Consider the following 21,893-nt stretch of genomic DNA (forward strand, 5'->3'; position numbering starts at 1 on the left):
TGCCGATAGAGCCCCACCGCCTCACCTGCTCAGCGAGGCTGAGAGCCGAGCGTCCCCAGCAACCACGTCACAGCGCAGCTCCCGGCGATTCCAGCCGGCACCTCCGCCCGACTCTCAGCCGGCGAAGTCCCGATGTAGGGGGTCAGGAGGATGCTCGATGCGCTTCTCCTCGCACGCTACGGCCACAATCCCCGGCGTCGCAATGGCACTCTTGTCTGCAGGGCACCCCGCCGACCGGCGACTTCCGGTCCGGGGCGGCCGCCGCTCCAGTCGCGCTCCGCCGGCTCACAGGATCACTTGAGCCCCCGGAGTCTAGAGGGGTCCGTGAGCCTCAAATTACGGGAGCTGTTGTAGGGTCCAGAGGCCCCGCAGGGGCACAAAAAGACACACCCGTGCACCGCTCGCTCCGATGAGTTCGATTCCGTTGCCAGAAGCCAGGATAGTCAGCAGGATTTGTGTCGGGGGAAGAGGTTTTGGCGGAGCCAAAGAGCTACACAGCCATCTTGGTTCGGTGCTAGGCCACGCCCCCATTTCTCCCTTTATTTAGTGCTGCTTTAGGTGCCAACACCTGGATCCGCTGGAGTAGTTTGAGGAGGTATTCAGGACTACCTAGTAGCAAGGAGTTGCAGTAGTCTAGTCTACTTAGAATTGACGCCTGTATCACCAGTTTTCTACAAGGTTGGGGGGACTAAAGGGGCAATTTTCTTTAAGGTTCTAAGGAGACAATGACTGGTTGCTACTGTTACACTGATATAGGCTTCCATAGAGAGTTTATCAACAATTTAGATTCCTAGGTTGCGTACCCGTTTTGATGTTTTTAGGTCTGCGTTAGTTGCCCAAGGCCAGAAGTGCGTAGGAAGTTGCTGGTGCACATGTGATAGTGCGCAGCATAGAAATTCGGTCTCATCTCCATTGAATTTCAGTGGGTTATCGTTCATCCATTGGGCCATATTTTTTTAAAGAAAAGGAGGAGTTTGTTTAGTTGGTTAGGGTCAGATTTGTTCACGGGTATTATTAGTTGGGTATCGTCCGCATAGTTTACAAATGTTATCCCAAAGCATTTTATCAAAGTTATCAGAGGTCTTAGGTATATGTTAAACAGTATAGGACTCAAGGCAGAGCCCTGGGGGACTCCATGTTTAATATCTCTATTAAACAGCTGCTCCGTATTTCTCTTGAATGCGCTACCCTTGGGAGCAGTGTACGTTTGCGGCTGCCCCGGGGGCAGAGTATTCTTCCTGATAAGGCGCACTTTTCATGTTTGCACCCGAAGCTTTAAGATGCACTGTGGTGCAAACATGGAAAGTGTGTCCTACCTCTAATACATACCCAGGAGTTCACTTCTCGGACTGGGCCATCTGTTTTTGCTTTTCAGGGGGCAGGGGTTGTCTTCAATCCTTCACCATACTTCCTCGGATCAACAAAGAAAAAGTTCTCTCTTTGAAAATGACCACAAGTCACGCTGGGTACAGAAGCATGTACTTTAATTTGCATCGATTGGAGTTTAAGTTTCACTACAACAAATGTTCGTCTCTGGTGTTTGAACCACAGGATATAGTCAGGGAAGGTCATCACTTTGCTTGAGTTCAGTAGCACCACCTGCTGGCCACCAAGAGGATGGTATAGTAAACCTCAGCACACGTCAAGGTAGTAGCAAACAAATAATCAATGTGATTCATACACATAAATAAAAAGAATTGCAAGTTTGATTTCTTTTCTTTAATCTTTGGTCTTGCAACAGCTAACACAAGTTTCGTCGCTTACAAGGGAAATCGTCCAGCGACTTTCTCAAGGCTTACAAGATTCCAAAATGTTCTTTAATTGGTGGTGATAATTCCATCCCACTGGGATTTAAATCAGCATTTGGATGTCCACGCCAGATCCACGATGGATCACCATCAGATGCCAATCCTAGAACAGACGTGGGTCCCGTGATCTTCATGCCACTGGACTCAAGCTACCCTGGTGGCTGAAGAGGGGTGAAACCCCCAAACCAGTCCTAGGATGCTGGTTTCCAGTCCATGGAGGACCTGGCCTGGCAGTTCAGGCTGGACTGTTCCCATTAGGCGCAGGGTCAAGACTGATTTGCAGATGGCTGGGTCCAAACTGGAATGGCATGGTGAGCAAAAAACAATGGATTTAGGCCCAGATCTAATCATTGGTAGCTTCGCTGTAGACGAAGAACGAATGAGACACTATAGCTAGTCGGTTTGGGATTTTGGGTACTAATGTGGTAGGTTGGTACACCCCTATTAACTGAGGTCTTGTTTTCTTGTGCATAGTTCCGTATATGTGCAGAATCCCCGCAACATGGCGCCGCCAACGTTTGGTCTGGTTCTTATCTGCGAGGCGCTTGAGTAGTGCCTGTGCTTGTCCAAAATACCCTCACTTCTGCCTCCGGAGGCAGCTGTGACAGTTTAATCTTCTATATTGAAATTTTTATAGGTTCTTTCAAGCTTGAATTTTTAGAAAAAAGGTTTCTCTTTATACTTTTAGCCCTTGTTGTGCTGCTTGATAGTTAAGTTGTACTTCCTACTTTTCATGATGGGGCATAACATTGCCGTACACAATCGTGCCCCTCTCAGGGATTTCTTAAGAAATTATGGAGTCCCTGATGCAGGGGTGTCTTTGATTTTTGTTGTAGAAGCGGATCCTGAAGATCCGTTCAAGGTCTTTTACTCTTGGGTCACCTTACAAATCCTGTAGAAAAACACTGTATTTTAACTATTAGTTTGCCTAAAGATTTAATACCCGAGTTAGCGGATTGGAACGCCTGGGGCAAGGTGTTTGCAGCTGTGTATTCGAAGTGTTTTGGCACTCCCTCTATGACTGTCCTCCCTTCTGTGATCAAGCGTGTTCAAGATGATCATGGTGCTGAAGCGGCTGTGGAACTGGGGATGCGTCTTGTGGGAGTGTTCGACGTGGTGGCTGATATGATCCTTGCCAATGTCAAGGGCGATGCAGTCAGCTTTCAAGTCGCCAACGGCTTGGCAGCAGTCCCTGATGTAGACAAACCATGCGAATTACCAAAAATGATTGCACAGGCTTATAAAACCATTGGCTGCAATAGTTTGGGGTTTAAGCCTTTTACCCAAACGCAAACTCAGGCTCAATCACAACAAAAAGTTCCATCTGACACATATGAACGCCCAGTCTTTTCTAAAAAGAACTGGAAGAACAAAGAAAGGGGCCAACAACAACAGAAGCAAGGGTCGTGTGCTGGTTCACCGACACATGATGCTTCTGAGCGTACTTATGACTTGCGCAACCGTGCGAAAATTAAGACTCCTGATTGATTTCAGGTTTTAATAGCCACAACCTGTCCCCTGAATGCAGTCAACGGACCGCATTCACGGCCGGTGGAAAACAGAAAAAATACCGGCGTTTGCCTATGGGGTATAAAAATAGCCCCAGGATTTTCGCAGCACGTGTTGTCTCTCTGTTGGACAGCAAAGACCCAGATGCATACTCGTACATGGATGATATTTATCTCACAGACGATGAATTATGGCCGCATCTGTACCGGTTTGACAGCATAATTCTGGAATTTGCAGGCCACGGCTACAAATTACATTTTGCTAAATCACACATCGCTTGTTATGCGGTGCTCTTTTTGGGCTATGACCTCAACAATGAAGGTCGGGCTTAGGTCCCCACTTTCTGGAGAAATGAGCACGTTTGCACTCTCCAACTACCCTGAAAAAACTTCAGTCTTTGCTGGGATTTTTGAATTTCGGGCGTTCTTATATTCCCACCATATCAAGCCGCTTCATGCCTTGATACAACCTACATTTTGAAAAGCCAGCTGGTAACCGGAACATTCTGCTATTTTACTTTCTGTGCAATCTTATTTGCTTGAATCTAAGTACTTGTTGACGTGTGATAACCACACTAACCTGGTGATACGAATCGTGCAAGGCGCAGTGGGTTTCACTTACTTGACGTACAATGAAGGAGACACAGTACCTATCGCATACAAATCACATTTGTACACTTGGGCCGAAATGAGGTTTTCGACTGTTGAAAAAGTATTTGACAGCTGTGCAAATGACGGTCCTAAAGGAATGCGCGCTCGCACAGGTAAAACGCATTTTGGTGGTTATACCTTACCCTGCTCTAGAAGCAGTGACGAAGGCTAGTGTGCCGAACTCGAAAGCTTTACATCCCCGTTGGATACAATTAGCTACTTCCTTGACGTCCCCGGATGTCAATTTTATATTTGACCCCTTTCTTCAGACACAGGAGTTCTTGCAGTATGAACATGTTCATCCACCTCCCCTGTCTTTGCTTTCTTTGGAAGAGTACGCATGTATCATTTACAAAGATGGTTTGGCGAGACCGGCCATGGATTCTAAACATGTTCACTCAGCGGCTTGTGCTATTGTGGTCGGTACAATGGTGAATGGAGAATTCAAATCTTCCATAGTGCATACTCAGGCACTGGGAGACTGTACTGCACAACTGGCTGAGCTGCGCGCTCTGGTTCTTGCTCTCGAGTTTGCTGATCCTAATGTGTCAACTCTCATTGTCTACGACTATTATTACTGTGTTCAGTCTTTCAATGACAACTTATTCTTTTGGTCTCAAAAGGATTAGCGGGATTCTAAAGGCAGCACAATAATGCATAAAACGCTTTGGGCTCGAGTGGCAGCTCTTAAACAGCATCTGACGCTCACACATATTAAACATACTCTTGGCCACCAGCGTGTGAAAGCACACGCTCTTGGGAATTGTTTGGCTGCTGAAGTGTTCTGTAGCAGCCGTTACTAGATCCATGACAAAGATTGATAATGACATTTTGGCAGCAAAAGCTGCTAGTAAGGAGGGCCTCAATTACCCGCAAGGTTTATCTTCAAAATATTCCCATCAGTTAACTCCCGAACAAGTTCCTTTTGCTAAAATACCAGACGTTGGAGATCGTGGACCGCAGAAACACTTTAATCAAAACCGCACACGAAGGCATGGCTATTTGCAACTGTTTCTATCTTACAGCAACGTTATTGGTGGCGTGGTTTATATAAACAGACCCGTAATTATGTACTTTCTTGTGACATCTGTCAACAAATCAAGCCTTCTGCGGTAACACGTCCACCACAAACACTGCTTAGCATTGCTAATCGGCATTTTGCTTGTGTGCATCTTGATCACTGCGCACAACACTGCTTTTAAACAGATCTCTGTACTGGGTTGCATGTATGACATTGTTCTGCATTCTGTCCATCAATTGTTGTTTTTGCATTTGTCACCCCGAGGGGGACGGGTATGCCCGGACGTGGGTCCCGTGCTCTCCATGCCACTAGTCAAGCTATCCTGGCTGTGTAGTATTGTTTATAGGTCCATTGTTGACGTTTGCTAACTTAGCATGAGCCTCGCTGCCATGAGGCTGCTTTTGCGCAAGAGACTGCATGCATATATTTCGCAAGACCCGGTTTGATCCCCTTTCACATGAGAACTGTATATCTTGCACGTTCTCTGCTGTGCTCTGAGGTTTAGTCTGCACACGATGTTCAAGGTTAAACAACAATGCCCCTTGTTATTCCGTTCTGATCAGTCCCAGGCACCTAGACATAACATGTTACATGTTCAAGGTTAAACAAAAATGCCCCTTGTTATTCCGTTCTGGTCAGTCCCCCGCAACTAGACATAACATGCTACACACAGCTGCACCACTGGAAATTGTGAAATTTAATATTGCATGTGCAACATATTCACACACACTTGGAGACACACCTGTCTGAAGAAAAGAGCTGTGCTTGTCCTGAGATGTGAACATTGCATCTAGGCCTTGAGGTATGGACGTCTGCTGACAAAGCCCAGAGGTCTTCTTTTTTATAATAAACTATCTCTTGTCACGGGGAGGGTGGTTAGGTCGTTTAGTCCTTTTCTACTATTTTTTATAACATGATATCCCCATTTGTATTCTATGATATAGTAACAATGCGGACTATATTGTGTTTATGCATTTTGCTGCTAGTATTAGCTCGTGTACTTCACCATAGAGCGCGTTAGTTGAAATTAACATTTTAAACCATACCGTGTCTGATTACTCGCATTGTGAATAGGTAGGAGTGAGTGAGCGAAAGAGTGTCTGGCTCCCGTGATTCCCAAGAGAGAGAGTGACGTGTTCTGGGTTGTCTAATCATTGGTAGGTTCACTGTAGATGAAGAACGAATGAGACACTATAGCTAGTCAGTTTGTGATTTTGGGTACTAATGTGGTGAGGTCCTGTTTTCATGTGAATAGTTCTGTATATGTGCAGAATCCCCGCAACCGCTGAAGAAGGGTGAAACCCCGAAACCGGTCCTAGGATGCTGGTTTCCAGTTCAGGGAGGACCTGGCCTGGCACTTCGGGCTGGACTATTCCCATTGGGTGCAGGGTCAAGACTGATTTGCATATTGCTGATTCCAAACTGGAATGGCATGGTGAGCAAAAAAAAGATGCATTTAGGCCCAGATCTCTGTACTGGGGTGAATGCATGACATTGTTCTGCAGTCTGTTCATCAATTGTTGTTTTTCCAGGAGAGTGCCTGCCAGTCCCTCTGACATTCCTACCAGTCCCAAGCTGTTCTGCCGAGATCAACCCTTCATGTTCTCTACTTGTTCCTTCAGCTGGAACGAAGCATCTCAGAATTGTACAAAGTCGGTTTTCAGGGCTCTATGCACGTCTTCGGCCGAGGAGACTCGGGTCTCAAGCTCTGTCATGCAATCCATCACCTTGGGGAGGTCATGACAAAGGAAAGAGACTTAAGTCTCCATCCCATCTACTCGCCCTTTCAGGGCTTCCCTGGACTCATATATAGCCAGCGATATGGCTGATGAGGACTGATCTACCCATTGTCAGAACTGTTCTCTTGTCAATCAATCAATCAATCGAATTGTAAACGCACTACTCACACGTGAGGGTCTCAAGGTGCTGAGTGGAGGGAGGGGGGTCTGCAGATCGGTTTAGCCAAAGAGCCAGGCCATGAGGGTCTTTCTGAAGGTGTTCAGGGAGGAGGCGCGTCTGATGTCTGCCGGTAGCTCGTTCCAGGTCTTGGCTGCAATGTGAGAGAAGGATCTTTCGCCTGCTCTGGCTCTGTGGATGTGCGGGGTTTCGGCCACTGTGTGGTTGGAAGATCGGAGGTTTCTTTTTGTTACGTGGAAGTTGATTCTGTTGTTGAGGTATTCGAGTCCATTGTCGTTTAGGTTTTTGTAGGCGTGAGTGAGGATTTTGAAGGAGACTCTTTTCTCCGCAGGGAGCCAGTGGAGTCTCCGTAGGTGTTGGCTGATGTGTTCGTGCTGGGGGATGCCAGGGACTATTCTGGCAGCGGTGTTTTGCATTGTCTGGGGTTTGTGGAGTAGGGACATGCTGATACCGGCATAGAGTGCGTTTCCATAGTCCAGTCTGCTGGTGATGAGTGTGTGTGTAACTGTCCTCCTTGACTCAGGGGGGATCCATTTGAACGTCTTGTGGAGGATGCGGAGGGTGTTGAAGCAGCTGGAGGTAACGGCATTGACCTGTCGGTTCATGGTGAGTGATGAGACGAGTACGATGCCAAGGTTCTTGGCGTGGTCTGAGGCGATAGGTGGGCTTCCGAGGGCGGTCGGCTACCAGGTGTTGTCCCATGCTAAAGGGGTGGTTTCAAGGACGAGGACTTCTGTCTTCTGGGTGTTGAGCTTCAGGCAGCGGTTGGTCATCCAGACTGCGATGTATTGCATTCCTTTCTGGAAGTTGAGTTTGGCGGTGGTGGGGTCTTTGGTGAGGGAGAGGATGAGCTGGGTGTCATCAGCATAGGATACGATGTTGAGGCAGTGTTGTCGGACAATGGCTGCGAGGGGGCGGCTTGTAGATGTTGAAGAGGGTCGGGCTCCGTGATGACGCCTGTGGGACTCCGCAGGTGATTTTCGTGGGATTGGAGAAGAAGGGTGGCAGGCTGATCCTTTGTCGAATTCCCAGCCAAGGGTGCACCCTCAATGAGACATGCTTAGCAATCTGTCCATAGCTCCCTGTGCTGAGTTTGGTGCCCCCCACTTCACCATCTTGTGTCTTGCTGGAGGCTATTGCGGTCTGCCTTGCCCTGCCTGACAGACAGTGTGTGCAGATGTCAGAGCTGAGGTGGGAGTCAAGGGGGCGGCGTTGTCACCTCCATCACAAGATCCTCCCCAGGTCTCCTGTGGGGGTAAAAGTGTGAGGGCTAGTCGGCCTGCATCTTTGATCTCGGAGGCAAGCCTCTCCTTGTGTCAGGGAGGGCTCTGACGGGCACCAGGCATTTTACATGGCTCTCGGGTCTTGGTAGATTCTCTCCCGCACTGAACCCAATCATCGTTCAAGGCGAGGCCTCGGTCTCCCAAGGCATTCAGGCTGGCCACAAATGTACTTTGCTCGGGCCAAGCCCTCTAACCTCTTCTTCACCAGAGGGGAAGGGCCAGAGTAGCGGCCCAGTGCCACCAGGGACCAGCACACTCCGGTCCTGTCCCCGTGAAAGTAGCTTCCCTCAGGACTTGCGCCTGCCTCCCTGGCCTGGGGTGTCGCGGCCACCTCCTCTGGGCGGGGCATAGGGCCCAGTGGCCTGGCTCATTTTCACGACTCACAAGCACTGCCAGGATTGCCTCACCTCTTGCTCCTCCGAGGGGAACAGGTGGGCGCAAGAAATCTCCAGGTTCTGGTAAATTTCATGTCAGCTGTGGCCGCGGCCAGGCACTACTTCTCTCTGGCTCTTGACTTATTTGGCACTTTTCACCCCGTTGCGGGTCTTCACTCACCAACCAGGTCTCCCCCAGCATGAACCATCTCTCTGGTGGGGAGTCTCATCAGTTCTGTGAGATCTGGAGAGTTGTCTCACTCCAGGTAGCAAAGAATAAGCGAGATCTCAGCAGAAGCTCAAAGGACATTAAACCACAATGTATGGCTGCTTGCCACGCCCTCCCTCTTTTCTACTGTTGAGTGGGGCTCAAAGTCTCTCGCTGTGTTGTTCAACAAAGTGAGCAAATTACATGAATATCATTGCTGAAGTTTAGCACATCATGGACACCTTACAATACCTCTTTCGCACAGTTCTGAAATACTTCAGCAGTAAGGGAATACTAAAGCTGAGATGCTTAGATCTCCAGAGATCAAAATGAATGGAAAATGTTTTTATATAGCGGGATGCTTTGTGTAAGCGAAGCTGACAGCAGTCTGACTTGAAATCGATCTTTGAAAAACACTTTAACCTATTCACTTCTAAAATTATATCATCGAATGGTGGATTAATGTGGCACTCCCGCTTAATGACCTTGTTGGGCATCCGCCTGTCCATGCATATTCAGACCTGTCTGGATTATTTGGGTTTGCATGCTATTACTCTCGGGGACACCTATGAGTTAGGACCCTCTACTCTCTAACCGACTTCTGCTTTCTCCAGTTTTTTCATTTCCTTTTCTGTTTTGTCTCTGACATGGAAAGTTATTTGTCTCTGCCACAGCATGACTGGCTGGACTAAAGTGTCTATGTGCAACTTTATACTTTTCCCTTTGAGAAATCCTATTGCTTTGAATACATCAGTATGCTCACTTAGCTTACCCATGATGGTCTGCTGCAGGACTTCAAATGCAAAGAATTTGAGTTTCAGTTTAACTGCTCAAGACATGAGGAATTGTGCGATGACAGACTAGCACTAGCGGGTGACTTTTGTGATAAATGTGCCTCCCATTTCAAGTGAGGACTGTCACAGACATGTACCGTTTGCAAAAGTATTTGCTTTGCCATATGTGGAGGTTGTCTTCCCGCAGGCAGGGCATCCAGAGTCAAAGTGTGGAATGCTGCCAAACTCCTGCATATTTTGTTAAGCTTCTTTACAGACAATGTGTATTTCTCAAGTTTCTCTGCTCACCTGTTCTACTGGTTCAGTTTTGATGAGACCTGCAGCTAGTGATACTTCCATGTGCACAGCCTAAGCATTTCTTGTAGCTTCATCTTGTTTGTGCAAAATTTCCTTCTGCAGTTGAAACGAGTGACACTCTTGTTTGAAGTGACCCCACATCTCATTATGTGGGTTAACAAACTCACAGTTGCTGGCTGGGATGCAGACATGAGCATAGAACCAGTCAATGGGTTTGATGGGGCCTTTTCACCTGAAGGGTGAACTGTTCTAAGTCTAGGTGCTCATTGTCAGGGACAATCTATGGCAGGATAAGAAATGTAAATGTACACAACTTGTTAATCTGCAATTGTAAAGGGTGCTTGGAAGCTGGTATTGGCTTTAACTGATGGAGTCACTTGAATTTTCCGGATAGCACAGACGTATTCTTTTTTACTCATACTGCACGGAGTTACCAACTGAGCCATGAAATGTGTGCTTTTAAGGAACCCTTATAAAAAAAATTGAACTATGCAAAGTCTGTATTTTGGAAGCTCTTTTTCATCTTAAACCCTTTTGCATATTTTATAAATCCTATCTTCTTCTCCTGTGTGTAATGCAAGTTTAAAATATGCCAGGCTGGGACCGTGTAGCACTAAACAGACGCTAGTCACCATTCTCCACTGCACCAGCCAGGGTACAATTCTGTTCGGCCAGCGAGCATTTGAACTTGTGGCGGTTTTCTCAGTCTATTTAAACAACTCAGCCCCTGCTACTTTCATTTGTACAAGCCTTATGACTCTACATGCCTATGCACAGATGTGTGCACCTTTGTAGCACACGTTGAAAGCCTGTCTTTTCACCCGGCATATGGTTACTTATTTAAAGACTTAGCCTGTGCTCCAGACAGACATATGAGCTTCCATTTGGCTCATGCCTTCACTTTCCACTACTTATTCTCCGGCGAGCATGTGAATCTGTGGGGGGTTTTCTCAGCTTCTCTTGGCTTGTCACAGAAAATAAGCCCCGACTGCTTTTACTTATAGAAGCCCAGAAATAGTACATGCTTATGCTTGACATTGTGCGTATTTTAAGCCCCCTCTGAAAGATCATCTTTCCTTTAATTTCTTTTGAATTCAGCATGCCTTGCTGTTTTCTAATAAATTATAAATATTGCAAGCAATTACAGCCACCTCGACAGGTCTTGATTGCCTAAACAGAATGAACAGACGGAAAACTTAAAGTAAAGACCCATTTGATGTTTAGCATCTGCCTACCGATATAAAGAGCAACTCGATTTCTCTTCACCCGGTGTGGGGACGGATGTTCCACTCGGTATAAAGGCGGCTCTTACATCCCTCTATAGCATTATTAGGTAGGACGTTCCTTTGATATACCATACACTCTGCTCATACATGGCTCTTTGTTTTCAGCCTCCTCTTTATTTTACTTTGGGGCTTGAAACTGTTTTTCCCCTATATCTCCATGTCAGAGATTCCATTGTCGATGGGCATTAGTTTAAACTGTAGATTCTGGTAGGTAACTTGTGTTGTAGCTTAAGCGTGTCGGGCCTCATAATTTTTTTCATTGATCCAGTTTATCTTATCTCAAAAGAACCTCAGCTACCACACCAAACCTATTGGGTCCTTCGATGGCTCTTGTTCTGTGCTTAAAGGGACCAAAATACCTAGTGATGAACAATTATCTTATGAGGACCTGGAATAAGATAACTGTTAGTATTTTATCACCTTTTGTATATATGTGTATATGTGTACATCTGTCTAAATTCAAAATGGAAGTTGGACTGTTTATAACATGTTTCTTTTATGGATATTTTTAAATACCCGAATAAAGATCATTGATTGATTGATTGAATAAGTCAAAGTAAACTCCCAAGTAATTTCAACCACAATCATTTTTCAGTGAGAAATTGCAGGGATAGATGAAAGATAACTTCTATGCTCTATCACACGTTTCCCTCGTCACGATCATGACTATCAGAAACAGGGAAAGGCATGCGTGTTGGGGCAATTCTTGCATATGCCTTTTTGCTTCCTGGAACACACTCTTATTTTATATTATTACTTTACTCTGAAGTTCAAATGAGCACTGTTAAAAATGGGAGTCTCTAGTTGGCAAAGGTTTGCGCCTTTGTCCAAACAGGGACCCTTCCTTCTAGTCAGGATAAGGGGGATACACTACTGAAATAACCCCTGCTCATCCCCTTTGTAGCTTGACATGAGCAGTCAGGCTTATCTCAGAGGCAGTGTGCAAAGCATTTGCCCATAACCAACAGTGATACAGTGAAAACGCTACAAAAAGCCAAAAGCACCAGTTTTAGAAAAATAACCGATATTTTATCTGTGCAAACAAGACCAAAACAATAAAAAAAAAACAGCATACAGTTCTCAGAAATAACAATACTAAAAAACAGAATTGAAATACAATTCCTTGAAGTCGATAGCTCCATCAGGGTCTATCACGGCATTGTGAACAACAAATCCAAACATTTCTGGCTGACCATGGCCTCGCGGGCCAGTTACAGCATTGGGAAGACCTGCAAAACAGTAACTTTAGAAATGCAGGTTGTCGGCGACCTCTCGTTGAGCTCCGAATAGTCGGCATCTGCAGGAGTCGGTTCGGAGGTTGGTGCAGGAGTCGTTGGGCCCTTGAAGTCACATGCGTTGCAGATCGAACTCCTCATGGTTGAAGTCGGGGGCGCTGGCAGTCATCGGGCTGTGGTGCAAAGTGTAGCGGTGCAGTGCCCTCAGGTCGCGGTGCAGGCAGCGGCCCGGTGATGGTCGTCCAGCTGCGTAATTGAGACCAGGCTGCAGTGTGAATTGATGCAGTGCTGGCAGGTCACAATGCAAGCAGTGGCGTTGTCGTTGTGGAAGCGCTGTCGTCTGCTGACAAACCGGAGTCGATGACACTGGTGTCAGTAGGCCACGGCTGCGGTGCAGGATGAGGACGGTGCGTTGTGGAACTTACGGCTGGGGCGTCGAATCACAGTGCAAGCAGCGGCTTCAATGTTGGCGTGGAGCGTCGGTAATACCAGGGCGGTGGTGTGAAGTGAGGCAGTGCGGAGTTCACAGGTCGCGGTGCAAGCAGCGGCTCGGTGGCAGCGTCTTTGAGATTTGGGTTGCTGTGCGAGGTGCGGCTGTGCCTTCAGGACACAGAGCTGGCAGTGGCATTGGTGACAGCGTCTGGTCGCTTTTCCTTCTGTTGCAGTACGAAATACACAGTTCCCTGTGCTGGTAGCAGATGAACTTGAAGTATTTGCTGTTCCTGAGACTTCTTGAACAGGTAGAAACTAACACAAAGAAGTTGCAGAAAGTTCAGTCCTTTCTCTGCCCAAGACAGAAGCAGCCACTGCAGGTCAACACAGCAAAGCACACAGCAAAGTGTCAGTTTCTCCTCACAGCTTCTCCAGCTCTTCTTCTTGGCAGTCTTCTTGGTCTCAAAATAGTTCTAAAGTTCTGGGCCCCAATTTTCATACTGCAGATCTCTTTGTTCTCTGGAGCACAGTGTGTCTGTGCTCAGCCCAAACCAGTTTGGTACTCTCTGGCCCAGCTTCCCGGCAGGAGGTGGAGACAGCATTGGCCAAGGCAGACCAGGCCCATTCAGGTGCAGGGAAATCTCCTCCGACTACTATAAATGCAGCCCTGTCCTGACACATCCAGGCAAGGCAAGACACACCTCTACCACCCCCTCCCCAGTGGCTGTCTGAAGAGAATGCACATCCCCAGCCCCCTGTCACTCCAAGCCTGACAGTCAATCCACACCCAGCAGAGGCACACAGGATGGCTAAGCAAGAAAATACCTATTTTCTAAAAGTGGCATTTTCAAAACACAGAACATAAATCTCATCCTTACTAGAAGATGCATTTCTACATTCGGAGTTCAGGTATGCTAAACTCCATTTCTCCATCTTGTCCCAACAGGAAGATATACTCGTAAAACGTTACATAGTATTCCCCATTATATCCTATTGGACAGATAGCCTTTCAACAGTGAAAAACAAATTACACTGTAGTTCACTATCAGGACATGTCTCACACACAAGGACATGTTCTACCATTCACATTCACAGCACCCTGCCCTTAGTGGTACCTTGGGCCAACCTTGGAGTGGACTCACTTTTGTAATAAAAAGGGAAGGTTAGGGCTTGGCAAGTGGGTGCACTTGCCAAGTCGTCATGGCAACTAAAAACTGTGTGCAGGCACTGCAATGGCAGGTTTAAGAACCCTTTGAAAAGGCTGCTCGTGTGGGTGGCACAATCAGTGCTGCGGGCACACTAGCAGCATTTGATTTACAGACCCTGGCACTCTCAGTGCACTTTATTAGGGACTTACCAGTAAATCAAATATGCCAATCATGGAAATACCACTCCATAATACAATTTACAATAGGAGCACTTGCACTTTAACACTGGACAGCAGTGAAAAGGTGTGCAGAGACAATAAACCAGCAAAAACAGTCACAACCAGGATGTCAGAAAGCAAAAAGACAGGGGAAACGCGCCAAAAGATGCCAGGTCTAACAGGCACTAATTGGTATGGCTGGCCTTGGCCATCGCTTGGATTTTCACTGAATGCTGGGATTATAATGGACACACAACTTGTTTCTGTTTTGGTGATGGCACTTCACTCTCGTGGTGAACTTTGTCGATGAAGAAACCTTTTATTTAGTTGCACTTTGCTCTTAGTGCCCTGGAGGAATGCTTCGCTCGGTTTACATTATATGTTCACAGGCTTGAAGTGCTATATGCAGCTTGTGGCACTTCTGAAGAAGGCGGAACACTGACACGCGTGTCGAGGATGAGTGTTGAAGCAACTGTTTAAAACAGTATAAATCAAATGAAGAATCGTATATGGAAAATGAAGTGAATTCCAAACACGATACAATACTGCTAATTGTCTGATCAATTGTAGTATTGGAGAATTAAATCTATAATATAGAAGACCGATGATGTTAATATATATTAGTTACACCTGAACCAAACCTGTATTGGTAGGATTTCATTGTATTTTTTTTTTGCCTCTATTTTCGTCTGAATGGTGATCATTGAATGAGTGAATAGTAGGTTTTTGAGAGTGAGAGATGAATGGTGTGTAAACACTTGTATATGACTTTTAACAATTCTGAAATTCTTCAGAGGTGCATGTCCAGCCTTACATACTAAATGAATATATTGTAAATAATAATTTAATGTTATATGAGACGTGACAAAAAAACATATATTAATACTGAGTAAACACTAAACCTCTTACACCAGAATCATTAATTGACGAGGCACGATGGTTAAGGAAGAAGTTCAGACAGTGGTTCCTATGTTTCATAACTCTATACATGTTCCCGGCCCCGTAGACCTGGCCCCGTAGACCTAAGTGCTCTCAGGCGGTCTTATTGCATTTACTTTAGTATATACTTATATATTTATTTGAGAGTTTTATATAGCGCTGGCTAGGCCCGAGAGAATCAGAGCGCTTCACAACACATAGCATTGATAGAAGTATTCACAGTTGACATAGTATAACACAGTGGCGGTGCGTCCATTGGGGGTGTTGGGGCGTAGCCCCCCCGCCCGTAGCTCCCTCGGCGTTTCTAAACTTAAGTAAACTGAATCAGTTTGCTTAAGTTCAAAGACGCCGAGGGAAAACCAACTGACAATCATGTCAGTCAGCATGACGTCGGACCGCCCACCCCCTTCAGAGTCTGAAGAGGGTGGGCGGTCCGGCGTCATGTTGACGGACATGATTGTCAGACCAGGGGCAACAGGCAGCAGCACAAGTGTGCATTAGTGAGGAAGGTGAGCGAATTTTCACCCGTGCCCAGTCACGCGCACTTGTGTTTGCACTGGCTTGCGCATGGCCATTAGGAGCCCCTCGGTCTCCTAATGGGCAGGCGGCGGGCGTAGCGTAAGCTGTGCCCTCAGCCAATCCTGGCGCTGCTGGCAGCGCCAGGATTGGCTGAGAGGGGTTGGCGGCCCCTCCAGTGCCGTTCGTGAAGGCGGGAAGGTGCCCAGGGGAGCAGAGGTCTAGACTGTGAGGTGGCGTGGACCGGCTGTCCAAACGAAACCCTCACAGACCGCTCGTCCCAGAGGTGAGTGTATTACTGATCATACGTTCAGTGAGAGGCCAACAAACCTGCAGTATATGTTGGACGTGTTTTCTTCCAGTAATTGATGTTTTTGTGAAAATGTAGCGCTGTCTAAAACCGTGTCTCAGTGCTATCACAACACAAACCACACGTGACACAGTATTTTACTGGTATCATACATCAAGCGAAATGTTCCAGTGCTTCCGAAATCTGAATTTGCAGCTTTCCCCGGAGTCTCCGCAACGTTTTCAGAGCTCAATCAGTGAGCTCGTTATAGAACGACACTCACTCACTTGAACACTCAATCACATGAGCACTTACTCACAAACTTGGCTGCAGACTAACTCCCTGACCTGTGATCTGCGGGTCGGAACAGAAAGGAGCTCTCGGTGTGTTCAGCCGGGTCCATGTTGTGTCTGTGCGTTATAATTTGCTTTATTACAGGGTTCACCTGTCGTGAATGAGGGCTTCAGTGGAGCCTCCTCAGCGCCGGAGCTGTGATGTGGGACCTTGGGACGCACACATGGGGACAGTCTGACGCTGTGCCTTCAGGAGCAGCCGACGTGCTAATAATGCGAGATAAACACGAACTGGAAGCACAACTCAATTCAGACTCAGGTGGCAGTGTGAGCGAGTCCGGACTCAGGGGACAGTTTGGGCAGTTTGGAGTCAGGTGCCACCATAGCCAGTCTGGGCTCAGGTGAGAGTCTGGGTAATCCGGACTCAGTTGCCACTATAGCAATCTGGACTCAAGTGGCAGTCCGGGTAATCTGGACTCAGGTGGCAGTCCGGGTAATCTGGACTCAGGTGGCAGTCTGGGTAATCTGGACTCAGGTGGCAGTCTGGGTAATCCGGACTCAGGTGGCAGTCTGGGTAATCCGGACTCGGGAGGCAGCCTGGGTAATCCGGACTCGGGAGGCAGCCTGGGTAATCCGGACTCGGGAGGCAGTCTGGGTAATCCGGACTCGGGTGGCAGTCTGGGTAATCCGGACTCGGGTGGCAGTCTGGGTAATCCGGACTCGGGTGGCAGTCTGGGTAATCCGGACTCGGGTGGCAGTCTGGGTAATCCGGACTCGGGTGGCAGTCTGGGTAATCCGGACTCGGGTGGCAGTCTGGGTAATCCGGACTCGGGTGGCAGTCTGGGTAATCCGGACTCGGGTGGCAGTCTGGGTAATCTGGACTCGGGTGGCAGTCTGGGTAATCTGGACTCGGGTGGCAGTCTGGGTAATCTGGACTCGGGTGGCAGTCTGGGTAATCTGGACTCGGGTGGCAGTCTGGGTAATCCGGACTCGGGAGGCAGTCTGGGTAATCCGGACTCGGGTGGCAGTCTGGGTAATCCGGACTCGGGTGGCAGTCTGGGTAATCCGGACTCGGGTGGCAGTCTGGGTAATCCGGACTCGGGTGGCAGTCTGGGTAATCCGGACTCGGGTGGCAGTCTGGGTAATCCGGACTCGGGTGGCAGTCTGGGTAATCCGGACTCGTGTGGCAGTCTGGGTAATCCGGACTCGGGTGGCAGTCTGGGTAATCCGGACTCGGGTGGCAGTCTGGGTAATCCGGACTCGGGTGGCAGTCTGGGTAATATGGACTCGGGTGGCAGTCTGAGTAATATGGACTCGGGTGGCAGTCTGGGTAATTCGGACTCGGGTGCCAGTCTGGGAACTCTGGACTCATGTGGCAGTCTGGGTAATCTAGATAGAGGTGACCGTCTGGGTAATCCAGACTCAGGTGGCAGTCTGGGTAATCCTGACTCGATGGCAGTACGAGTGAGTCCGGACTCAGGTGCCAGTCTGGGTAATCCGGACTCAGATACCAGTCTGGGTAATCTGAACTCAGGGGGCAGTCTGGGTAATTCGGACTCAGGCGATAGTTTGGGTAATCCGAATTGAAGCTGCAGTTTGAGCAATCCGAATTGAGGTGGCATTCTGAATCAATCCGGAACCAGGTAGCAGTCTGAGTAATATAGACCCGTTTACAGTCTGCTTTAATATGGATTGAAGTGATGGTCTGGGCAATCCGGACTCGGGTGGCAATCTAGTTAATCTGGACTCAAGTGAGTCTGTTAATCTGGATTGAAATGACGGTGTGTGCTGAGCACAATTGGAATTGTCCAAAATGAATACCGCGCTAGTCGAGAAAGATCAAAATACCGCTCTAATAGGACACATCCTGGGGAGGGCCGAGAGTACTGCTGAGAAAACGCGGCTCCGTGGGGCAGAGGGTCGTGTACTGTTACACCTGCTGATCAGGCCTGGCAGTATTGCAGCAGCGGCTATTTATGAAAAGCCGATATTACAGCAGGTCTGAACGGGCGGGCACGTAGGAGCAGCCCAGTGAGGCAGGAGTATGCAGTGCAAAGGAGGCAGTGAGCAGTAAATATTCAATAACCTTAGGCCCCTAGACAAAAGGTAGGGAAGCCATCAAATTAAGAGCCGAGCCAAGGGTAAGGGTTGGCTGTAAGAGTCAAAACACGAGCTAAGACATCAATGTATTTGGCATGTAAATTATGCAACAAACGCCGTATGCAATATGAGAAAGGCACTTAAAATGTGTTTCTTTAAAACATTGGAATTGTTCACTTTAGTGACAATTGGAAGTGATAGCTTCTAAAGATGAATTTAGAGACATTCATGAGATATCCTGGCCCTGATGATGAAGCTATTAGTGACCCTAGAAAGAGGTCAGTTGTCCTGTGGCCCCTGCATGCACCCTATGTTGTTGTTATAGATGGAACAACATTATAATACATTGCATGCATGCATCCACCACCAATCCACCCATCCACAACTGGGAAATTACTGATTTCTGAGCAATGAATGCATAAAACATTAAGGTATTCCATGTCAGTGATATAGTTTTTGTTTATGTTTCACATGTTTTACTTAATCTTGCATTCCTTAAGAGTGCCCACTATTTCCAGGATGCTGTATTTCTGTATTTTGTTGTGTAGCATATTTCTTTTACAGTGCATACTTTGAACTGAGTTGCATTCAGGCATTTTTAATGGGCCACCATTGAGAGCTTTAGAGCAAAGGCTGAAGGCTGTGTCAATTTCTCACAGTGCCTGTCAGTGGGTCAAAAAGGTGTTCAGAAAACGTAGCCATCCAACCCCTGGCCTCTCTGCTGAACAATCAAAGCAAAGGTCACTTATTTAAGTTGCGATTGCGATTCTGTGCAACTGTGTGTGAAGGAGGTACACAGTTGCCAAAATATTGAGAAGGCAATTAATTGTAAAGGAAAATACAGTGCTTACAAGTGAGTCAGTGCGTTGTGTTTTTGGGGGTTGATTAATGATGGACTTTGAAATTTTGTGCTGTTTTTGGGGGTTGAAAAGTGAAGTTCTCTGATTATACTGAACAAGCGGCTGGCTACCTACGTCAAATCTCTACTATTGATTTCATAACACTTTCGCAAGTGCTTTATCAACCTTCCTGCTTTCTCAAATTTGCTTGAAAATGCTCCATTTATCCACTCTTTCTTTTTTTAAACCCCGGTAGGTTTTTCGGGCTCGCTCGCTCGCCTCAGTGCAGTACCACGATAACTTTCCGCCTCACCACTTTCAAATGTCACCAGCCGCCACTGGTATAACAAGAGGGGATGAAAACAGCGTAATATAAAATACGTATCTCAAAGAGTAACAGATTTATTCATTATTTAATTTGGACATTACAAAACAGGAAGAGTTTTTTCTAAAATCCTTTACCATATAGGTACGGTAATTTCAATATTGCAGTCCCCAGTCCCCGAGATGTTTAATAATTGTGGGTTTACGTCCACGGCCCTCATGTCTAAACTAACTGTAAGGTCCCAAAGGTGAGACCGATTGCATTGCAAATGATTGTTTTTATGTACTTCGACCATTGGCACTGAACAAATAAATTCTGCCCTTGACTGAGCTGCAGATGGCGTAACTGGGCACCGTGGCTCATATCCCTTCTTTGTAACTTGGACAATCTGTGCGCCTGTGTCTGTGGGAACCATTTTCCCTTCACTGTGTTTAATCGCGGGAGCACCTAGGGTCACCCAGTACAGAGTTCACTGTGCACATAAAATGTTCATTTGTGGTTCAATAGCCAATACAGTTTACACTATGTAGGACAACATTAGGGACTAAAATAAATGCCTATTTTTTGGGTTAATGCAAGGAAACGTCCAGCATTCTTTCTGGCATACAAAGTTGATTTCGGTTTGGAAGTTATACATTTTATTAAACGTCTTTCAGCGCAGAGTAATGGAATGTACTAAAAACTGAGTTGCAAATTGAAATATATATATATTTTTTTATTTCTGAGTTTTCAATACTCTGGTCATATTTTGTGTGGCATCTGGAGGTTGCTTCACAACGGGTCTTTGGCTGGCACGGCTGTACCCCGGATATTTACCCCTCTCAGGTCTGCCTCCCTCCCACCCTCACCCCCCGTCCCGGCCTCACCTTTAAACAGCTCCACCAGTTTGAACTCGAAGTCGATGTTGTTCTTCTTGGCGAAGATGAAGACGGAGCGGCAGGGCTGGGAGATGAGGTCTAGGTACAGCTGCAGCATCCTGGCGAGTAGGAGAGGCCACCGGGGCAACGACCAGAGGGAAGAGGCGACGGACCCTGCGGTGGTGGAAGGAACAGCGTCCGACTCAGATTTTCACAGATGAGACAACTCCAGAGAGAGTGAGGCCGGTCACTGCCGCTGGTGAAGCAATGGGCAGTCAGGCCACGCCCCGAAACCACGCCCCTCTGCGCTAACCACGCCCCATCCCACATTTCTGGCTGCCGGACAGTCAATCAGCTGAGGCCACTGAACTTTTCTAACTCAAAAGTGATTATATTTTTGCATATTCATATAGCTCGAACTAGACCGAAGGTATTGGAGCGCGTTACACGAGCACCTTATTTACATTACACATTCATGCACGGGGAGGGGAGATTAAGTGATTTGCCCAGGATCACAGGATGTGGACGCGACCTCGAGGCTCGAACTCTCGTTTCCAGCACCAAAGTCAGCAGCGTAGCCGACGGACCACATCCTCTCCCCTATATAAGATTATATTTTTTTTAAATATTTTTTTTTAGCCGTTTTATGCATCCCTAACTCGACCCCAAGGCTTTACATGATCACCAATTACATTGCATGAGAGGACGCATTCAGTTTTGTGGGCACGGGGAAATTAAAGTGATTTGCGCAGAATCACAGGCTGTTGTGAGACGCAGAGACTTGGACCTGGTTCCCCAGTTCCCAACTCGGCAGCTTTGCCTTATGTTTGCGCTTCACCCTGCAGTGCAAAGTAGAGATAATGTGGGCTGATGGCCTGAGCTGCTGACTGTGGAACTGGAAAAACAGGCCCGAGATTCAGGGCGTGGAGCTGACGCCGCATTTGGACTGTATCGGGGGAAAAAAGTTCTTTAGTCCAACCTCCTCCTCCAGCACCCTTCCCAGTCCTGCTGACTGGCTATAGTTTAATTCCCTACTTTTAATGTTACACATTATACAGGGTTGGATTGGCCTTTTGCAAATGCAAAACCCTGCTTCAGTGTTTTAAGTATTCTGAAAAGAAGGAAGGTGTGTTCTCTAAAAGAGGCATGTTTTTTTAACTTCACTGAGGTAAAAAAAAAAAATGCAAATGCTGCCAGGACTCTGTGCACAGCTTATTTCACACTGGTAAACCATACCTTAATATTAGTGAGGCCACTTCGGCTCAGCCCACCTGCCCAATTGTATCCATTAATGGGCCGGCCCAGCGAGAGACTCCGCCCTGTTGGTAATACGGGAGGTAATAGAGGACCGTCGGCCTTTCGAAAGGCCACTGGGCCCCAATGGGCCGCTGACAGCATCTCAGAAGCGCAGACACAGCCCAAATTGGCCAACATGCTGCCCAAAAAAGCGTCCCACAGCAGCAACTCAGATACCGGCCCATTGCCCAAGTGCCTGCCTTACCAATCCGACCCTGCCGACATGCCAACATTTTAGAAGAGGAAATTGGGAGATTAA

The 21,893-nt window shown here is 47.3% G+C and overlaps 1 protein-coding gene across 1 annotated transcript in view; it reads right to left on the reverse strand.

Annotated features, from left to right (window-relative positions):
- Positions 1 to 20,604, reverse strand: part of LOC146783430 (glutathione S-transferase theta-1-like) — a 72,602-nt gene extending 51,998 nt beyond the window's left edge. Inside the window, exon 1 of the mRNA XM_085636465.1 lies at positions 20,348 to 20,604. Coding sequence (XP_085492591.1) covers positions 20,348 to 20,456 — 109 coding nt within the window. The 5' untranslated portion in view covers positions 20,457 to 20,604. The remainder of the gene's footprint in view (positions 1 to 20,347) is intronic.
- Between the last annotated feature and the right edge of the window lie 1,289 nt (positions 20,605 to 21,893).

This window comes from Triturus cristatus, chromosome 11, assembly GCF_964204655.1.
Source record: "Triturus cristatus chromosome 11, aTriCri1.1, whole genome shotgun sequence".
Classification (NCBI taxonomy): Eukaryota; Metazoa; Chordata; class Amphibia; order Caudata; family Salamandridae; genus Triturus; species Triturus cristatus.